We start from the raw sequence: 21368 nt of genomic DNA on the forward strand, positions 1-21368 counted from the left end.
AAAAAATACTAGATAGCAAACATTCCAGAATAACCATATATAGTGTCATACATTCTTATGTACAATAATCAGAATATATAGGAACATATCCCAATCAAAGCCATTACAATGGCACTCCAGTATATATATATATTTCTTTGTTTTAAAAAATGACAAAAATATTTGGTATACCTATACAAAGGTGGGAGGGAGGAGGTTTACACTAAACACACATGTACGAATACATTCACTCATGGTCTTTGTCATATGTACATATCACACATGGTTTAACAATGAACCATTGTAAAGCTTGTAGAGTACAACAGCATATACATACTGGTGGGGTAATACTGTCATGGTGATTCCACTTGCGGACACAGCTTTTAAATATATATGTATTTAGAAATTCTCAAATGTTACATCAAAATTCATGTTCTCACAATAGAAACTAACAGTGGAGGGACATTACATAAGGCCTTATCATCACATTTCCGTTATTTGTTAATTACCTCATGTTAGCATTTTAATTTATCTGTAAAAGAATTATGCCTTAATATATTTTCTATTTCAGTACGAAATGCAGCTAGTGCTATATGCATATATATATATCTACAAAGTCATTCAGCTGACATCGCACTAAAAAATACTCTATGAGCGTCAAAAATCTCCACGTCTGAAATATAGTTTGAAGTGACTACTTTTCTGTCGCATTTTACAAGAGGGAAAGTATAATACTAGCATCGTCGCTAAACTAGTCAACTAAAATAGGAAAAACTAAGTATTTTCCACTATGATTCTATTAATCTTCTGAAGTGACAAAATTATGCTACATTACATAATTTATTTTACTATAAATCCACAACAAACACTTCTCTTTTAGTTTCTATATATACTTTCAATGTAGAAGGCCTAATTTTAACAATATTGACTAAGGTGACAACAGATTTTCAAAATCATAGACATTACTCATTTACAAACATCTTCATCAAATTTGGTTTTAACTCTACGCACATACGGTGAAATCTTTTAATATTTGGACAATGGTGTGTTAAAAATCTAATTGTATATGAAAAAAACACGGTATCTTTTTCTTTCTAATATAACATCACATGTAATCAACAACAAACACACCGTTCAACACCTCAAAAAACCTTTCTCATATTGCTGAAAACTTGTCCAGATCAGAAAATAAATTACCAGTAAGAACTTAGAACATATTTTAATTTTCAGTTATACGCATGACAACCACTGGTTTTTAAATATGTCTCTTTACTCCTTCTTTCATAAATTTTCAATTACAGATGAACACTGTTTAGCAAAATACTGTTTGAATTTCACTCTGTGATTTATGAATTTAATGCAAAGTATTAACCTTTAAAAAAAATCTTCAGGTAAGCAGTAGGAACTTAAGTATATATTCAAAATAATACAACACACTAGTATGCGAAGTAAAAATGGAATGATCCTACGAATACACTAAAGGTACAAGGAAATGTGGAACAAAATGGAATATAAGGCAGTACTTAATGTTAGATATGGAGAACATACTTGCGAACATGCGTTCATCTTTCATCCGTGGAGATCCCTGCCTTAGGTATTATCGCAACCCTCGCAAACCTTCGGTTTCCTTACGTCATAGAATGAATGAGTTAGCTATAATTATAATGGCATGAATTGTATTTGGATTTTGGAACACCAATATCAGAAAATCTATTCTGTTACTAAATATTGATCACAATAGAAAAACTCGAGTCATCTACTGATTACTATTTGATTTGGAATTTAGCGTTTCGTTCAGCACCGAGGCTATACAGCTCACGTGGGATTAGAACTAAATGAGCTCCACCGGGAATCAAAAATGGTCTCCTGCGATGAAGATACACTCATGTCCAAAATTATTGTCGCATATCTATAAATTTGTTGTTGTAGAAATATAATTTGCTAACGATATCGCCAGGTATTTCTCATAATGTTAGTATGTGTATAATCGGCAAAGACATGTATGTGGCAAACTTCATGCCAAAAGAGAAGTAAATAAGAACAATATAACGATTTTTTTTTATCCATTTAGCAACTCATTCTAATTTTCGTATTTATAATTCTTTTCATATGAAATTTGCCACAAATATACATTTCCCGATTATACACACAGTATCGGTATTAAGAATACCCTGCAAAATCATTATCAAATCATATTCTTACAAGAAGACAATTATAGATATGCGACAATCATTTTGGACATGAGTGTACATACGCTAACTATACAGCCAAGAGGGAGTTCACCTCTCCTGATTACAGTCTTCGTTATTATACAACAAATTCCTGTGAACCTAGACAACTTTTCCACAATTTCTATAAAACATTTCTTGTAATTTTATTTCCAACTGTATCTACTGATTGTGGTGCGATATACTGTATATATATAAACAGAAGGTCAATCTAACTATTTTGTATTTGGTTGTACAATACGAGTGGGGTAAATTAGTAGCCTAACTGAAGTCGGGCACATATTCAATAAACAAATACCAAGAACGAGGAGGTGAAATCTATCATGTAAAGTCATGTCTGGATAAACTGACCACAACGTTTTCCCTTTTTGTCCAAAATGAAAAGCTATTTATAGGACATAATTATTAGATCATCATATCTTCACAAATACTTCTTTCTGCACAGGTTCCCGCCGAATGAATCATGACATTAGGGGAAAAAGACACCATCCTGTGTAATGGTGAAGAAACTGACTGCCAATTTCTAACGTGGGCAGTTTGAGGTGGAAGATACTCAATTTCTGTAACCTCTGAAATAATTGCTGATTCTGTAATCACTTATAGTGCAGGGGAAACGTTGAAACAAACATAAATTCCGAAAATTTTGAACTTAGATCAGAAACCTGATTATGGTTTACAAGGTGGGTTTGGACAGATTTCAAGAGAATAGTGCCAGTTTTGTGCAAAGGTTAATAATTGTGAATGAAACGATTGTATTTCCATGATCTCATGACCATACAGAAGTAGTGGAACAATAGCGGGTCTCCACGTTCAAAGAGAGGCAGCCAACAGAGTCCACTATAAAGATTTTGGCCACTGTCTTCTGGGACCTGAGGGCGTCCTGTTGATTGATGCCAACGTAGCGCAACCATCAATCCTCATATCATACACACTGTTTTGCTGGACAAACTGAAGAAAAATCGACGTAGAAAGCAGACAAAAGGGATAATTTTTTCCCATGACAGTTCGACTACAAGGCACAGACAATGGAAAAACTCAAGGAACTAAGTTTCAAATGTAGGACTATGCGTCTTATTCTTGGATTCCTTCTATTATCTCCTTATAAATTGTCTGGTCTACAAGCATTGCAGCAGCACGAGAAAAACGCATTGGATTAAGGGGAGGGCTACATTTAATAAAACTACCAAGCACTGTTTAGGCATTTGCTTTTCTTGGTGAGACTGAAAACATATATACACTTCACCTTAACTATTTTGAAAATTGTTACTGATCTCCTAGACAGCAAAGGTATGAAACGAGGTGTTTTAACGCGGATACAATATGATTTTGAAATTGGGAGCTTCAAATATAAGATTTTTCAATATATACTTGGAAAGGACTTTTAAAGCTGGTCAGTGTAAAACAACGACTCAACACAGGAAAATCTGAAAGATGGACTTCAACCACAATTTCCTGCTTGCAAAGCTGTTCTACCCAACTAAACTACCAACGACGGACAGCTTTTCTATGCTTGGGAGTGGTGAAATTATCAAACTTACAACACAACATTGCTGCACGTCTTGCAAATAAAAACAGAAATAAAACATTGAACTGCTGAACAAGCCTGTACTATTAATAAAAATAAATACTTTGCATGTTACGTTTTGATCTTCTAGCCAAGATCCTCATCAGACATAACTCATCAGTCTGAGAGTTTGTCAAATGAGGATCTTGGTTAGAAGATCGCAACGTAACATGTAAAGCATTTATTTTTATTAATAGTACAGGCTTGTTCAGCAGTTCAGTATTTTGTTTCTGGAATTATCAAATTACAAAACACTTATAATTACAAAACACACAAATTACTACCAAATGCAGTAACGATTTTGTCATGATAACTAACTTTCGTTAAAGAAAGGAAGAAATAAATAATACTATATGACTCTTTTTAAAAAAATGAATCGAGAAATATGCATGTGTCGTGACCGTACATACAATACATAATATTTGTATTTTTAGTTCTATTTGTAATTAATCAATAATCTAGAATGAACAAGCTTCAGCAATTACAACAGGAACATAAGTGTTTGATGTTTTGTGGTTTCAACGGATGAGACAACATATTAATCTACATATACTAATACCATTCCGAAATTATAATAACGTCCCATTTTAATATACATAACAGCTTCATGTGATATAATGAACTATCGTTTTAGCAAGAACATCCCGAACTACACAGAAAAGGTAAATAATAAACCACAAACATATACACCACAAAAAATTGCTTTAACAAATAAGAAATCAATAGTACATTGAGTGTATATATATCAGTTCACTTTCAAAACAACTAACAGAAATGAAGACACATCACGTATTTGGTTCGCATGTCGTATTCTGTAAGTCATACTAATCTTACACCACTTGTTTTAAGGTATCCATCCGTCACTGATTTTAAAGCACAAAATATAGAACTACATACTACGCTTCTCACTTCTTCGAATTTCATTAAAGCCAATAAAGAATATCCACAATTTAGAAAATACACTACCAAGTACCTATGAAAGGCTATCAAATAACTGTTTCCAGGTCAGAGTTTCATACTCCAGAAATCTAGAAGCACACTTTCTGACAACGTATTTGTCACGTACTTAAAATTTCCGCGCAATATGAAAAAGAACTATTGACTCAATCAATAGCACTTAAAAGTGTTAAATGGCATGGTTTTCAAAATTATTATGTTTGTTCTTTCTGAGTTTTTGCACAGAAAAAGGAATTAAATTAAGTTAATAAATAAAGTGATGAAAAGAATAGTAGAGGCCTTAAAATAAACAATTATATTTTATTAATATGATTTCATGACTAGAGATAATATGGGCGGAAATAGGAACAAACTATATGTCTTTAACATGCACTTTTCTAATTGTATTTATTTTTCTTTTTGACACCACACACCTGACATAAAATTGGGACCACTGGAAATAAAGCGTTAATATAGCCAAAGAAAAAAAATAATAATAATAAGCACATAGCAAATTTTTTTCATTCGTCCGTTTCACTACCTAGCATAATAATGTAATAGCATTTATTTTCAACTGTGAGGGGTAACTAATCGTCACCTCGTTCGTATCATAAATCCTTCTCTCTCCCTGATTCCCGGTAGAAGCTCATGTGGTTCGGATCCCACATTAAGTTGTAGATCCATGTCTCAATTAGCCTTGGTGCGGAAACGGACGTTAAATTCTAAATTAACTAACTTATCTCTCTCTCCTTCCCTCCCCTTTTTGCTTAGCATCACTAAACAAAATATTTGGTTCGTGACTGACATACTACATTTTAGAAGTAGTCATACAGTAGGATTTTTTTTTTTTTTTTTTTTTTTTTGTTTACTTTTATTTTCATTTGCGTAGTCTTTGCTCTTAGTAATAAATAATGTTTAATACCACAACACTATCAGCTTTCACTACATCTATTGAATTAGCAAGGCTTAAAGTTTTATTTACTTCTTTATTAATACATCAAGTTCAACACAACTGGGAAAACAGAGATCGCGTAAGACCTATAGATATTATCGAAGCACATGGTTTATAGCACTGAAGAAAAAAAAAAAAACTATTAGTATAATCACACGCGATATGAACTTGAAATCTTCCGATTACGATGGAACAATGCTCCTGTTAATACACATATTATAAGTATTATCTTTTCAAAACTGACCACAATTGTGTATCAATTTGAAAATGCAGTCTTAACGCTTCGCTTTGTTTCCATTTTTTGAAACCAAACTTTTCCTTACGGAGCCTGATATGATTTATACCTTTTAATATAACTCCATAATTTTCCTAATGACGTACAGAATACAACATTTGCATGGCCACACTAGGATTTGTTTACATGTATACATATAAATAAAGTTCTTAAAAAACACTAAAATATATAAAACTATTTGACTAATGTTTATATAATTGTAGTACAGAACAAGGAAAAGAAACACGAAGCTGTAAATAACATTTAAGAAAAAAAACATTGTGTAAGACACACGTAGTGCGTATCGCACGCGTAAACACATTTTAAGTTCCATACAAAATAGTTATATAATGAGCACTAGAGTGAACATACCTAAGTAAAACACTTATCTACATAAATATATAAAAAAATATACGCAACATAAACAAACCTTACAGGAAGAAAAAAGTTACTGACCAGCAGTAAAACTGTAGCAAGACAAATTAAAATATGACCATTAGAGTTGTTTTCTGTACACATAGTATATTTATCGAACATCACTAATATTGAGCGACTACTACAGAGACCAGGGTTATTCAAGAGTATTCATACTCTAACTTATAAACAGATTCAGTCATAACATGTAAGAAAACTTCAATGTAAAGGAAAACAATTCAACATACACAACTTAATTAATTAATTAATATTAAACAGTATTACGGTGCTCAATCAGTTTGTTTAATTATATGTGACATTAAGTTTTCAAATCTATGAGGAACGACCATAAAAAGAAGTAGAGACAATTCAAAAGTACTTTCAAAACAAATACATTTAGTACTCTTAAATTGATGTTGAATTTTCCAGATTCAGTGCATTTACTACTAATTATCATCAAATAATGCAACTTTGATCTTCACTAAAATATACAGTACTGCTGACGTAAAGCTCGAAGCTCAAATAATGATCTCGTGAACCTTCGAGCCGCAATATAGAAAACGTATTTGGAAAATCCGTAATTGATTAAAATGATCTGAAGTTTTACTTTTCTCTTCTGTTACAATTTTGGATATTGAACCACCTGGCAATCAAGGACTGCTATGAAACAAATTTACTTACATATATATGTATATATCCCAGTAGTGTAATTCAACTACCAGATTTGAACTATGTATAGCTTATTACAGGATTATTTAAGATGATTTTAAATGATTTAAACTAAACAGTCAGTTCACTACAATTGCAGTCGTTCATTACAAAAAAGCAATAAAGGAGCAAGAAAGAAATTCATATTTTCGAACAAATGTAAAGCTAAGGAATCTACTTCTAGAATGATCCGGATTTCGGCCTAACAAAGCTCGACCCAGAGTACTCTGATTAACAAATAAATACGGTTTCCACGTTTTCCATTACCACCAGAATTTTACAAGTACTACACAAGCTGATTCAGGTCCAGAAATTAATGGATACGTAAGGTAATAACAGACATGCTCTTACATGTTAACATGAACGAACATTATATTTACTTAACAGCATTCTTCTTAGGAGTGCTACATGAATATTGGCGCAAACATGGGAATGGTAAAAAGGGAAAATAAAATACAAATTCATGGAATGGCTCGGATTGTGGCAGGACATTTAATTACACAATATAGCAGGAATGGTATTTGAAAAAATACATACATTAAAGCATACGCATTAAATAAATAAAAAAAAAAAAAAAATGGATACGAAGGTTGACGATAATACTCAAAAATTGGAATGGCATCTAGTATTATTAAGAAACTGGAATGAGGAACGTGAAATAAAATGTGTGTAACGGCATCTATGCTCACACACATGCATGCAGTCATACACATCTCTTAATACTGTCCTAACACATTTCTATGCATACATGGCATATAAAATACCAAAAACTTTCATACCCAGGGTTACCATTTTTATTCAAGTTATCCAATCCACTTTGGTCCAGCTCTGGTACTAAAGCAGGTTACAGAAAAGGAAGAGGACATTTATAATGTTTTCTATTAAAACTGTAACATAATATGAAATGTATCGAACATTTCTTTAATATCAAAATATGAACGTATCGCAATTCTCAGATCTATCACAAAATTTCTCCTAGAGAGCACATTATATTTGTTGCGTGATTACTAAGTGTAAACTCATATACGAAGTGAACCATAAGTCGCGTATCATAGGGATTAAAAAAGGAAAGAAGTCAGAGTGTGATCAAAATCACAGTCCCCAATTTCTAAACACTTTTAACTTTGAAGTAATGTGATTACTAAACATGAAAGGTCTTTTCGTATGTCACACAACACTTGAAATTCCTTCAAATGAAGAAATATAATAGTGTGGAATCTAGTGATTTAAGCTAATGGTTAATATAATCTCGTTTGTCCAATGAATTTGTGGAGAAATTTCTATGACGCGTGATTCCTGGTTTATACAACATTCCGACACATTGCATGTTATCAAATCATAAAGTTGTACCAAACAATATGTTTACCGTACTTCTTTAAATAATTCATTCATTCACTACTAACAACTGCACAACTTCCATTTTGCTCTTCTTCAAGTACCAGTATAAATGTAACAATAACTATTGTACTCCCAAAACAAAGATTTAATTCCAAAGAAGTACCAACCCTGATCACGTCGCAAATTACATAAAGAGTCAAAACAATGGTCATATTTTAATTTCAATTCTTTTAAATTCTTTTTGCAATACTTAACGGCAAAATGGTATATAAAAAGCACTACAGGAAAAAAATAAAAAAAGGACATAAAAATAATTTTCTAAGAACCATCAACAACTCTACCAATGCCTAAACTGCAACCAAACCTGTGATGAGACAAATACAATTTAATTACGTGAACAATTCAACTAATACACATTTAAATTTTCCCGAAAGCTATAGAATGCGGGGCTAATATAATGGATGAAAAGTATAAACATTTACAGAAAAATATTTGGATGAACACTCCAAATTTTGTTTTACGAATCAAAATATCTTTTGCTTCAACATAACCAGTAACAATTACAATAATCTTGTTCTTAGTATTTGCTTGAATTTTCCTTACAAAATATATTCCTTCAGTATATATATATCATATTTTTCTCGCTAGGGATTCTGATCAATGATTTTTCTTTTTCATCCCCAGCTTATACAAAGACGACAATATCAAGAATGTCCCACAAATCTTCAGGCAACCGATATTATTAAATGTCCAACATAATATTTAGATGTTGAATTAAACATACCTCCATGTAATACAGTAACGTGGACGACATTATGCTGAACATATTGAAACTATCATAAATATATGAAGTTATATATAATATCACAATGCATTTTCTTCTTTAATTATTATTCTGTATTCATTTTCTTTCTTCCTTTTTTTTTTCAATTACCACACATACAGTAATAACGATGTATGGGGAAAAATATAAAAGTTTCAAATGTATTTTTATAACTCTGAAATCTCTTCTGTTATTTTGGTTACAATTAAGACACAGAATGAAAACTTTACATGGCACACACATACATATGTATATACATACAGTAAACATTGAGCAGCCATCAAGGCCTCGATAATTTCATATTCTTTGCTAATTGAGCATAGCCAAAAAATAATACTTAAAAATTTGTACTCATAATCAGCACGAACCTATGTAAATGTTCTACGACTGACTAGCATCAACTTATCGTGGCAAGAACTCATACCCAATCCAAGCCCACTCGGATTTTGCATTGAGGCAAACGAAAAAGTATTTTTAAACAATACGCATATGACAGAAATAACCAAGTTAATCTATTTAAGTTCCTCAGATTGAACTGAAAGTGTGGTATGACTTGTACGTAATTAACAGAATACTGCCTTAGCTTATTACAGAGATCTATTAGTTTGGCTAAATTTTGTTACCAATCTTCATCTTCAAACCTTCTTTTCACTCACATTATACACACTGTATATATTAAGTTTACTGTTATACTACAAGCGAAAAGTAGAAGTTTTATTTTAGCGAAGTGAAATATTTCATATTATTTGCTGGGCATGGGACAGAATTTCAATATTTTTGCAAGATTTAAACTAAACAACACAATTACTACAGATTATTGAAGAATTGAAATTAACGTATAAATAAGTAGTTTTAAATTTCAAAAGATACTGAACACAAAACTGGCTATAAGAACAATATGAATTAACACATCCTGGTTTTCCTTTTGAAAATATTTTACCTAAGATAAAATTTAGTTTGTGCTAGTATGAAACAAACTGAAAAAAAAAAAAAAAAAAAAAAACCGTCGCATTATGAAGTATAAAAACAGGAAAATTAGGGCACATTTTACGCCTAAATACAAAATCAATCCGCTTCTGAAGATCTTTGTGTATTTAATACTAGTTCTTATAACTTTTCTGATTATTGTATCAAAGAAACTGATTCGGAGTAACTTATCAAAAACTACAACGGACTATTGCATGGTTAAGCTTGATGATTTAACAGAATGGATTTTTTTTTTAATAATTACTAAATTGCTCATGTTAAAAGTAATACACATTACAAAAATCTTCAAATCGTACATTTTAACACTTTTCAAATAAGCATATAGTTCTAAAGAATAGACAATAATGATTAATGTCTTTATTCATGTTTGGGTAATGATTTTTATTCTTGGTAATGACATGTTGCATTATATTTTTTACTTTCTTTGAATTTCAAATATTTTTACTGCTAGTTACTAATTTAAAACAGAAGCTCAGCTATTTTCACGTCATACCTCGAAGTGTCCTTAAGTGATGAAGAAAGAATTATTTTACTTTATAAAAAAGAAATCCTTCGCAATTTACTACTAAAAACATTCACTTCAATAGCATGTTTACAGATGTTTTTCGAAATGCAACAGTTTTTTTTTTTTTTAAATATTCAATTGTTTTTACTGTCTTTCAGCTAAAACTGAAAGTGAGATTACAGTAACACTTTATTTTGTAATTTTCATGTTTACTATTTTAGAATAACTTATAAATCCAGAAACCAATGATGCAAATGCGTAATGCAGTTTTCTGTTAACACTTACATGTAGTATGTTTTATTCCTGACTGTATAATTAGTATATAATAGCAATTAATCAATTATAATTTTCTTTCTTAATCAAATTATTTTTGATTTTATGACTTCAATACGGTCCCTGTATCGTTTTATATATATAGAAGAATCTACACGCTCACACAGAATGCGTATATCTTCACCAAAACGCAACATTTCAGTGCAAACATAGCCTAAAAAACTATTGTCGTTAGTATCCATGGAGTGTCTGCCAGCAGAACTCGCAAGGCACAATATTTCTTTCTTTCATTACTTACATGAATTAAACGAGACACTGCAAGTAAGATTATGAAATGCCACTTCACACAAGAAAAATTATGTAAAATAAAAAGAAAGATGAACTCAGCTTTGAAGTTTTATTTGGAAATTTACTAAATTCAAAAAAAAAAAAAAAAATCTACAAAAATCAGCGAGAGATGTGTAGATCTACTTTATATTCTAAGGTAAAGCTTTCACAAATCCAAACATTTCTATCTATTGTCCTATTTAATGAAAAACTCAGTTTTTGGTCATTTTCGGGATTACAAGCTACAACTGTATTTGACTGGCACTATCCTTTTCAACTATAAAAGAACAGTAATATTAATATTGAATGTGTAACTAATAAATTTTATAACCAATCTTGATTCACATTCATATAGAGGGTTTTCTCTTTTAAAAGTACGAAATATTTTCTATAGTGAGTGGCATTTCATAACTGCCCCCAAAAATAGGTAGGGGGCGGGAGGGACACTGAATGGAAGCTGGGAATTGTTTTCAACAATTTTTCTTACAACCATTTTTGTGTTTTTTAAGCTGAAGAAGGACTGGATAATGAATATCTTCGTCATACTCGCAAGAACCTTGTTTGAACTCTATGTGTTTATTCCATACGTGATCATTGTAAAAATGATCAACAGAACAATGAAATCTTTTGCTTGCCTCTTTGACAAACTTATCAAAAGTATCCCCTCTTTTCGGAGCCATAACTAGCCCAAGGCCACTATCATTAAGTACGGTCCAAAAAGTTTCCACAAGATCTTTTCTAGCCTCATCAAAAAATAAACAATCCGCTGACAACGCAACATCGTACTTGTTATGCAAATGTTCATAAGTTTGACGCACATTCCATTGTAAAATGGAAGCCGTGACTACAGTTGGACTAAAGTCGTTTTGATTAATAATTTGTTGTACGTTGTCCACGGACAGCTTATTTCCATCCGTAAGATGAATTTCTCGTACTATGGAACATTTTGCTAACATAATACCTGCTAAACAAGTCATACCACCACCTAATTCAATCACAGCTTTATCTTTAAAAATATCTTGGTTGTGAAGGCAGTAATAACCTAAAGTTTCTTCAGAAGGCCAAATACATATGTTCCCAGTGTTATTGAAGCCAATGAGTTCAGATGCTGTGAAGTTTCGGGAAAGATGTTTTAGTTTGGCTGAAATTCCCTGAAAACCTGTATAAGTGTATTCTGCCCATGTACCATTATCTTGCTCATTATTATAGTCGGGCAATGGTTGAGCCTGAAAAAGCCCGAAAGATGTGAATCTTCGCACTGATACATCTTTTACGGAATGCTCACTATGCTTCTTATGTAAAACCTGAGCCAAGAGCTTCCAACGGCGACGTGCAAGTTCATTTCGGTTCGAATTTTGAGCATCGAGTTGAGAGCCGTTACAAACTTTGGACATCACTGGTGTCGAGAGGGCCAGTTAGTCTCTCTCCATCCCAATTAGATCCTCATCAATGAAAAATTTCCACCATGAAGTTTGGCTACCGGTACTTAAATAATTGACATACTTTCGATGCAACATTTTCGGCCTGGAAGGAAAAGATTCACATTATTCCTCCATTTCTAAAAGTATTTTCTATCAAAAATTTTAATTTAATTTTATTCATTATGTTTTTAAAATAATAAATAAAAATACAAGCAATCAAATAAAATCCTTGTATTCACACTTGCACAGGCTATATTAAAATAAGGGGTGAGTCAAAAACTACGGCTATATGTTTGACTGCATGGTATTCTCGCACTAGTTGGCCTATTGAAACAATACTACCATTTTTAAATTTCAGTACTTAACTCTATGGGTAAGAAGCTCCACGATTTATCAGCGTAAAAATTCGTCAATGGATCCTATTTTGAAACAAGTAATTCAGTCAAACTCTCTACAGCCTGTTTTACATTATCCTTTTATTCTTTACTGGTCTACCCAGGAGGTCTCTTTCCCACAGTTTTTCTGAGTGGAACTCTACACATCCCTCAATCATTAACCACGTGAGCGACATGTCCTATCAAATTTTAAACACTGTGGTCTTACCTGCATAGTATTTGATAACACGAACCGAACTGTTTTGGAGCGGAAGACCCAAGTTCAATTCCTGGCGGGAGCTCATGCGGTTTGGATCCTATGTTAAACTGTAGGTGTACGAGTCATATAGCCTCGCTGCTGACAGGGCGCTAAACTAAAATCATATCAAACCAAACAAACTGAATTGTGAAATTTCGCCATTTCGTAAATTTCGCAATTCTTGTTTTCAATCTCCCTCAGAATGTTTTGTTCTCAGACAGTCAGCAACCAACTAACTTTTAATCACCACTACACGGGCAGAAATACGCTTTTACAGATTTTCCTTTTAAATCCTCAGATACTTTATATATGGCATACTACAGATCAATTCAGATAGGCAAAGAAAAATTCTTACCTTTATAGTAAGAAAAATATGTTAAAATTTAGGGCAAAGTAAGAAATCGGTATATTTTTTGGCGATATATATATATATATATATATATATCCTAGCCTGAAATAAAGGCCGCCAAAGATGGTGCCCCGAGCGCCATTTCTCACGTGCGAATTTTGGCAAAACATTAAAATGCTCTATTTCTGGAACGGTTCAAGATTTTTTTTTTTTTTTTTTTTTTTTGTTTGTTTGTTTTATTTGAAATATAATCTACTGATTAAAGTGATATTCTCCATTTGGAAATATGTGTAGCCTTCGCAGCCTTCTGATTTTTTTAAATACAAATCTCAAAAGTTCTGATTTTGTGATTGTTGATCAGGACCATACAGTATTACATGCCCTGAAAAGGAGGATTCCCACTTTTAAGTTGAATAAGATTTATAAATAACTTAAAATTTTACCACACACTAAACCAGTTTCTGTTATTGCATTCTCACATATTGGTCTCATAAAATCAAAATCTAGTCTTACTTGACACGGCATTTAGTTCTGCATAAAGATAGATAACAGACAAGCTTGCAAGCATACGATCCGCATGTGAAAAAAAAGAGCCGATATTTACGCGGATTAGCAGCATTGATGAAGTTGAGCTTGCGTAGAAGCATGCCCTCGTATTGTGTGCTTGCAACAGAGAGAGAACTGTCTGAGTGGAGTTGCGTACATTTGAGTAGCAGTAAGTAAAATAGTGGAAATCATAATACAAAATCCTGCCAAATGTGAAGTGAGATGTCATAATTTCTGAATGCCAAAAGGACAGAACGCAGCTGACATCCATCGGAAATTGTGCACTATTTACGGACCGATAGTATGAGTGAAGGCACGATCAGGCAATTGTGCAGATTTTCGGGAAAGGCATTCAAAATATTGACGACGATGAGCGCAGCAGAAGATCTAGTGTTCAGACGGACGATCTGGTGGAACACGTTGACAAGAAAGTGTGATCCAATCGCCAGTTCACAATAACTGAACTCGCCAAAGAGTTTCCAAAAGTGTCTACTAAAACAGTGCATAGAATTGTGACTGACAAACTGGGTTATCAGAAACTGTATGAAATAACTAACTAACTAACTAACTCTATGGCCTATGGAACCCGGAGGTTCAATGCCGCATTCACAAAAGCTCTCCACTGACTTCTATCCTTAGCAGGGTGGAAAAAATCATGATTTTTTTTGAAAAAAATCATCTTTGTTGATTTTTTTTATTTAAATCGATTTTTTTGATTTAAATCAAATCTTTCTTCTCCCGTAATACAAGTCTCGAACTGAAGATAAAACATTAGGAATTAATATTAAATGTTAATTATGCCATTTAAATGAAAGTATTGGGCTTGAATTTTGAATTGATTGGCAGTCGTTAACTTATTTCAATCCCAAATAGAGATGCAAACATTCGAAAAAAAATCGTTTTTTGGTGGGGGAAACTGTTTTTTCTGCTTCGCTGTTTTTGCTTGGAAATTGTTGGGCTTTTTACCAAATTCTGCTTTAAATTGATAAAGCAGGTTTTGTTTCGCTTCTCTACAATACAAAAACTCATTTAAGTAGTAGTGGATGCACATAATAGTACAAAACCTCAAAAATAAACATGAATTTCGAAAACGTTTTGAAGTCGTAGTCTTCTCAAAAATAACATGTTCTTCTCTTTGTTCATTGCGTATATCAAGTGGCTCAAGTGGTACAACGTTGACCTCGCATTCGGGAGGTCATGGATTCGATTCCCGCTGCCGACCATCCTGACTGGGGTTTTCCAGTGTTTTCCTCAGTCCTACCAGGCAAATGCCAGGATGGTACCTACTAAAACAGGCCCTGGCCGACACCTTCACAAATCCTTTCCATGTTAGGTATCCAGTATAAAATACATAGCCTCTGAGTTGCATCTGGTGATTGTTAAATAAATAAATAAATATCATTCCCTCGTCAATCTGTTATAGCCTATAAGTTTATTATGTCTGACTTCCGAGACTTTCATAAACATTCGTACTAGAGTAACAATGAAAAATAATCATTATTTTATTACAATTCAACGTATTACTTTAAAAGACTGAAAAAAAATGCAATCTTTGTATGGGACGCTCAAAAATCACCTAATTTGTTAATGCACCTCTTGCTTCCGCCTTTGCTACTCTTACAGAAACTTCTTTGAAATGGAACAGAAATGCTGAAACTGTATTTTCTATTCATTTATTACATACGTAATAATCTGTTACCACCTATTAGGTGCTTCGGACCTACAAAATCGGTAAAGTTCCAATTTCTGTAATGCACTGACTGTTCCTTAAGCTTGTTTAGAGTCAGGAAAGTACTGAATTTTCTGTTCATGGATCATATGCGTAATACTGTTTATCTGAGCGTTTGGTTTCCAAGGCTCTGGAATATATAACCACCATCACGGTTTACCCAGTCCTAAAGGTTTCTGAACTTTTAACAAGAATTCAACATGTCATTACGGAACTTTCCCTTAATATATATAAAACCTACGAAATACATTTAAGTCAAGCACAACAAATATGAGTGTGTTGTTAGCTTTTCCGCTTCTATTGGGAAATCCGGGATTCAGTCCTTTCCGACAAAAGTTCTTAATTCCATCTGTGAATGTAGAGATAGTGTGTGTAGTGTGATTCATGGCTGATTTCATTTCTTATGTTTTAAATTGTTGTTATTACTAATTACCAGCAATGACGGATTTGCGAAAGGGGTTAGGGTGGGGGTGTCTTTCGGACTGAAGCCTGTTCTCCGAAATTACGGAATTTCTAAAACAAACGAAATTTTAGTTATGTCTTTACTCATAAACTTCAAGCTCCCCTCAAATGAAAATCAGGCATTTTTAGAAAAAACTAACCATTAATAAGATAAAATCCTCCCAAAACACTTTTCTAAATCCGTACTGATTATTTGTATAAAATGGTATTCAAGGTTGCATCCGGAAGATTATTGCTACATCATTACACAGCTTCAGTATAACAGAAATGTGGAAGAATGCTCTGACGGATATGTTGAAAAACATAAGTTTAACTATGTGCTAGAAACTAGAGTACTAAGCTCTAAGAAATGAAACACGAATAACTAAAATGAAATGATCTAAAGAAGAAAAAAATGTCGATAACTCAGAAGTTAAAATAAAGTTATATAGCTTCTAAAATTGCTCTCAAATACTACGTACTTAACGTTTAATTCATAAAACATGTGCTCCATCCATCATGATGGTGAATTCTAGAGGGAAATGTGGCATTTAGGTCATGAAATCTTGTTTAACTATAGAGTATAAGAAAGCTATAAGAAAGTTATTTAGATAGAAAAATCATGAAAATGAAAAAAAAAAAATCCGGTTTTCCCCTAAAAAGCCGGCTTTTTATGTGAAAAAAATCAATTCAAAAGCCGGCTATTTTGCATCTCTAATCCCAAACAATGTTTTTTAAGCACTAAGGAAAAAGTACGACGACGTTTATCAGCATGATACTTTTTTTTTCACAAAAGTTACTAATATTTGGCAGGGACATTCAAATTAGCAATTCAGTGAACTAAAAATGTGTTTAATTGCATCAGTAACTCTCTTTAAGTTATGCCCTCTGTTGATCTAATAGGAACTAGAACACCCACAGTCTTTAAAATATCACGAATTGGAAGTAAATACTAGTGGTATGGTTGCTGTCTTCAGGTAAAAATCTATAACAAACAGCCGGTTCATGTGGTAGCATGAAGTTCATGACAATTTCATTTAACTCACAACTGATACTTACAATATCTGCAAGTCACAGTCATGCACGCAGGCCACAAACATTCCTCTCTATAGGTTGTGAATTTGAATATCCTCCTGCCGTTCCTGAAATCATGGTTGGGCAAATGAAATTTCGTACTTGCTCTCTGACGCGGGTGTCCCAGGCGGAAGGAGGGTCAGAGGAAAGCGTCTCCTCAAAATTTTGTGTAGAAGAAATAGATGACGGTCAAAAGTACTTAGGCCTATATTTGGAAGAATTAAAGAATAACCCGGTATTCATAATCGCAAACTTTACTGAAGGCCTCCGTAGCGAGTGGTACAGTTCTTTCCACAGCTTAGGTGTGGAATGGGAACTGAGTGAATGGATATTCAACTGGAACTCTGCCTGCAGCATGGTTTGCAACTCTTCGGCTGTTATGTCATTCAAAACTGATGATGGGGTCATTTTTGCTGTTTTCCAGTCAATTATGTCGATGTAGTCCCATGCTTCAAGATTTAGGTTAGGAATGCTGTATTTTCGAACACCAACAGTTCCGCCTGATGCTTCAACTTGTCTGGCTATTTATATATAACTCTTTGAACTGCAAGGATATTAATACGCGCCCTTTCATCGGTATGCATCACAATCAGTTTGTTTTCTGGAGATGCGAAGAAAGCATTTCGCGAAATCACTGGAACAATCACATCGAGGTGAGTTTTATCCAAGTATTTACAGTTCATAATACACTAGTAACCGTGTGGGTTGTAAGTCAACACATTTAAAAAAATTACAAACTTGAAAATTACGCCGAAACCACTGATTTGCGACCCCGGTTTATGGACTCTTTTTCATAATAATCCCTTTCACGAAAAAGATCGAATTTTCAGTTACCCTGTGTATACATAGCATTTATTGAGGCCGTTAAAATTCGAAGAGGAGACGGTTAAGGTGTTATATCCAAGTTTCCCATTTCAAATATATTGACATGATGTAAGATGTAACACTAAGAAAAGAATAAATTCTGTAAATAATGTACTTTTACTATAGTTAACCTAACACCATACCTAAAGTGGTCGCTAAGGGCTTTAATTTTGTAAACTGAACTTATATTAAGTTATACTAGAATATCTGAACTCTCAGATATTCTAGTATAAAATGTTTCTCGAACGAAGAACGAAATGTAAGCAAAATTCTATCCCAAAATATAAATTTATTTATTTACTAGCAGCGTTCACCCCGCTTCGCTGCGGTCACCCCGGAACGCAATAAACTTTGTTACTTAGATAATTTTTACTTTTTCGCTTTCAAGTGATATGATAAAAACCATAGAAGATTGCACTAATGTTAACATTATATCGCCTGTCATTTATGTTAACCCGCCCCGCTTCGCTGCGGTCACCCCAACCCGCCCCGCTTCGCTGCGGTCATCCCGGAACGCAATAAACTTTGTTACTTAGATAATTTTTACTTTTTCGCTTTCAAGTGATTTATAGCGCCTGTCAGTTATGTTAACCCGCCGAGTCACAGGGTCATGCGGGTTGCATATAAATACGTTTATTTTTATACCTATGATGAACTAATAACAAAGGATTTGTACGTATGGACACCTGAATGGTCAATTATCTCAAGACACTGGTAATTGAAAATTAAAGTGATATGATAAAAACCATCTAGGGTCCACATCCTAACAACCCCCCAAAAATGAAAGAAATCGCTTCAGCCGTATTAGCGTGATGAGCGGACAAAGGATTTTTTGTACGTATTGACACCTGATTGGTCAATTATCTCAAGACACTGGTAATTGAAAATTAAAGTGATATGATAAAAACCATCTAGGGTCCAAATCCTAACAACCCCCCAAAAATGAAAGAAATCGGTTCAGCCGTATTAGCGTGATGAGCGGACAAAGGATTTTGTGCGTTCTCTTTTATATATATAGATTTTATTATTATTATTATTTTACTTTGTCTGCCAGATTTAGTTTAGGTAACCAGTAAAACACATATCAAGATAACTTCCAGCCACTTTGTAAGGTAGTTAGGCAACCAACATGACCATTCTGGAGTATCAGGTTTTATAAATTACACTTGCTGGACGCCAATGAGATGCCAGTTCGAAAATCAAAGACAGTCACCCCTGGAAAGCCACTTTTTTAAAGCTGCAAAATGCACTACAGGAAAACAAAGGTGATACTTGAATAAGAAAATTATAGAAAGTCAAAAAAGGCAACAAAAAAAATCCATTTTTCTCCAGAAAACTGACCTTTTATGGGAGAAAACCCTCCATCTTTTGTGACTTTTTTTTCCCTTTTTCATTGTGTAATATAAAATAGGGTATTTCTTCCGTTATAATATATAATACATATAATTCAACAGACAGAGGGTCCTGTAATGTAGACAACACAACTCCTGTTTGGGTACAGCTCGTGTGGTCTGATTGGCTAAGCACCTACTTCAAGAATGATAGAATAAATGACTGTTCAGAAGGCAGGCGTAGTAGTAAACGCATCAACACGAACCGAATACCCTGATTCATTTCTCGGTGCAGTCATGTATTTTTTTATTATTATTATTATTATTGTGTATCATAATACAGTACGTTTAAAAAGTCGTGATGTAGTGGATGTAGGTACCTGTTATTGTGAGAAAAGGATTGAAATATACACTTTTCTCCTTGAGGATATGCATATTATGTTATGCAAATGCCCTAAACAGACAGGAACGAAATTACGCTTTAACTTAATAGAAACATATATTGCACAATAAAGACGGTTTGCGTTACACTGCAACACAGTAACCAGTTGTCCTCAAATGTCGGTCAGAGTTCTGTTCAGTGTTACAATGTTAACTGTGGGCAACAAGTATTTTCTGGTTGAACACATGTTTTGTGCGGGTGACAAGTATAGAGAACATGTGAAACACTATTCATTGAAAAGTGGTTCAACAGTATTCGCTGAACAGTATCAGAATCTTATTCGAGTACTAAGGAGCGCTGTCACAAATACAATTCATCGATCACCAATCTTTACCCGAGTGTTCGCAAAAAAGGGTAGGATTGATCTGTGCTTTCAAGTTAAGACAAACCATTTCCAATATTAACTGTAGAGGGCTATTTCTATGCATCTCTTTGCCACAGTACACTGCGGTGCAACGTTTTGAATGCATTGTATATCCTCGTACTAGTCCAACGATTTTAAAGGGACTACTAAAGTGAACTTCCCGTCATTCATCTACTATTTATTTCAATATTGGCTACATTTTTATTTGTTACTACTCTTTAATCAATTCATTTATATTATTATCACGACCGTAACTTATCACATCTTGTTTTAATACTTTATCTGTTCTTTGTCAACATCATTACATACATAAGCAATGCATATGCTTATGTCAATATCTTTACATGACCTAAAAGTGGAGAAAGGAATACAAATCTTACTCTCAACATATCCCTACTTACAGGCTGCTAGATCTGGCAGTCTTGTAAATCATTTCTACGTAATGCAACAGTCAATGTAGCTAACATGTAAGGATTAAATACAGAGCAGTTTGAAGTATTGAAATAACATGTAGCAAGTACTGCAGAGTACTCTCAACATTTGTATAAAATGCTTATCCCGTTGTCCGTAAATAAAACAGAATCTACATATCATGTGATCAAAGTGGCCTTATTTCTGACTCATTCTGTACAAAAAATATCGATAAATAAACAAGGAGGAAGTAACACTTTAGAATAAAATGGGAGGCACATATATCAAAAGACAAAGAGAGACATGAGTACCAGTATATGAATGGCTAAGTCCAGTCGTAAAACGTATGATAGAAATGTATTTATATACTAGGATCGAGGAACACGTGACCAGGACATATTCCGTCAGATGAGATTCGACTGCAATTTCATGTCGCAAGCCTGTGCCAGTTTCCT

The 21368-nt window shown here is 33.4% G+C and overlaps 1 protein-coding gene across 2 annotated transcripts in view; it reads right to left on the bottom strand.

The window, feature by feature from the left end:
* LOC145686120 (calmodulin-lysine N-methyltransferase) overlaps positions 1–21368 on the bottom strand; it is an 83838-nt gene that overhangs the window by 54132 nt on the left and 8338 nt on the right. Inside the window, exon 2 of one of the 2 annotated variants that reach the window (XM_081759094.1) lies at positions 9643–12832. The exons of the other annotated variant lie outside the window; for it this stretch is intronic. Coding sequence (XP_081615220.1) covers positions 11779–12702 — 924 coding nt within the window. The 5' untranslated portion in view covers positions 12703–12832 and the 3' untranslated portion in view covers positions 9643–11778. Of the gene's footprint in view, positions 1–9642; positions 12833–21368 lie in introns of those variants that run through there. 2 annotated transcript variants of the gene reach the window in all.

This window comes from Thermobia domestica, chromosome 5 (assembly GCF_964235325.1).
Source record: "Thermobia domestica chromosome 5, izTheDome1.hap1.1, whole genome shotgun sequence".
NCBI classification, from domain to species: Eukaryota; Metazoa; Arthropoda; class Insecta; order Zygentoma; family Lepismatidae; genus Thermobia; species Thermobia domestica.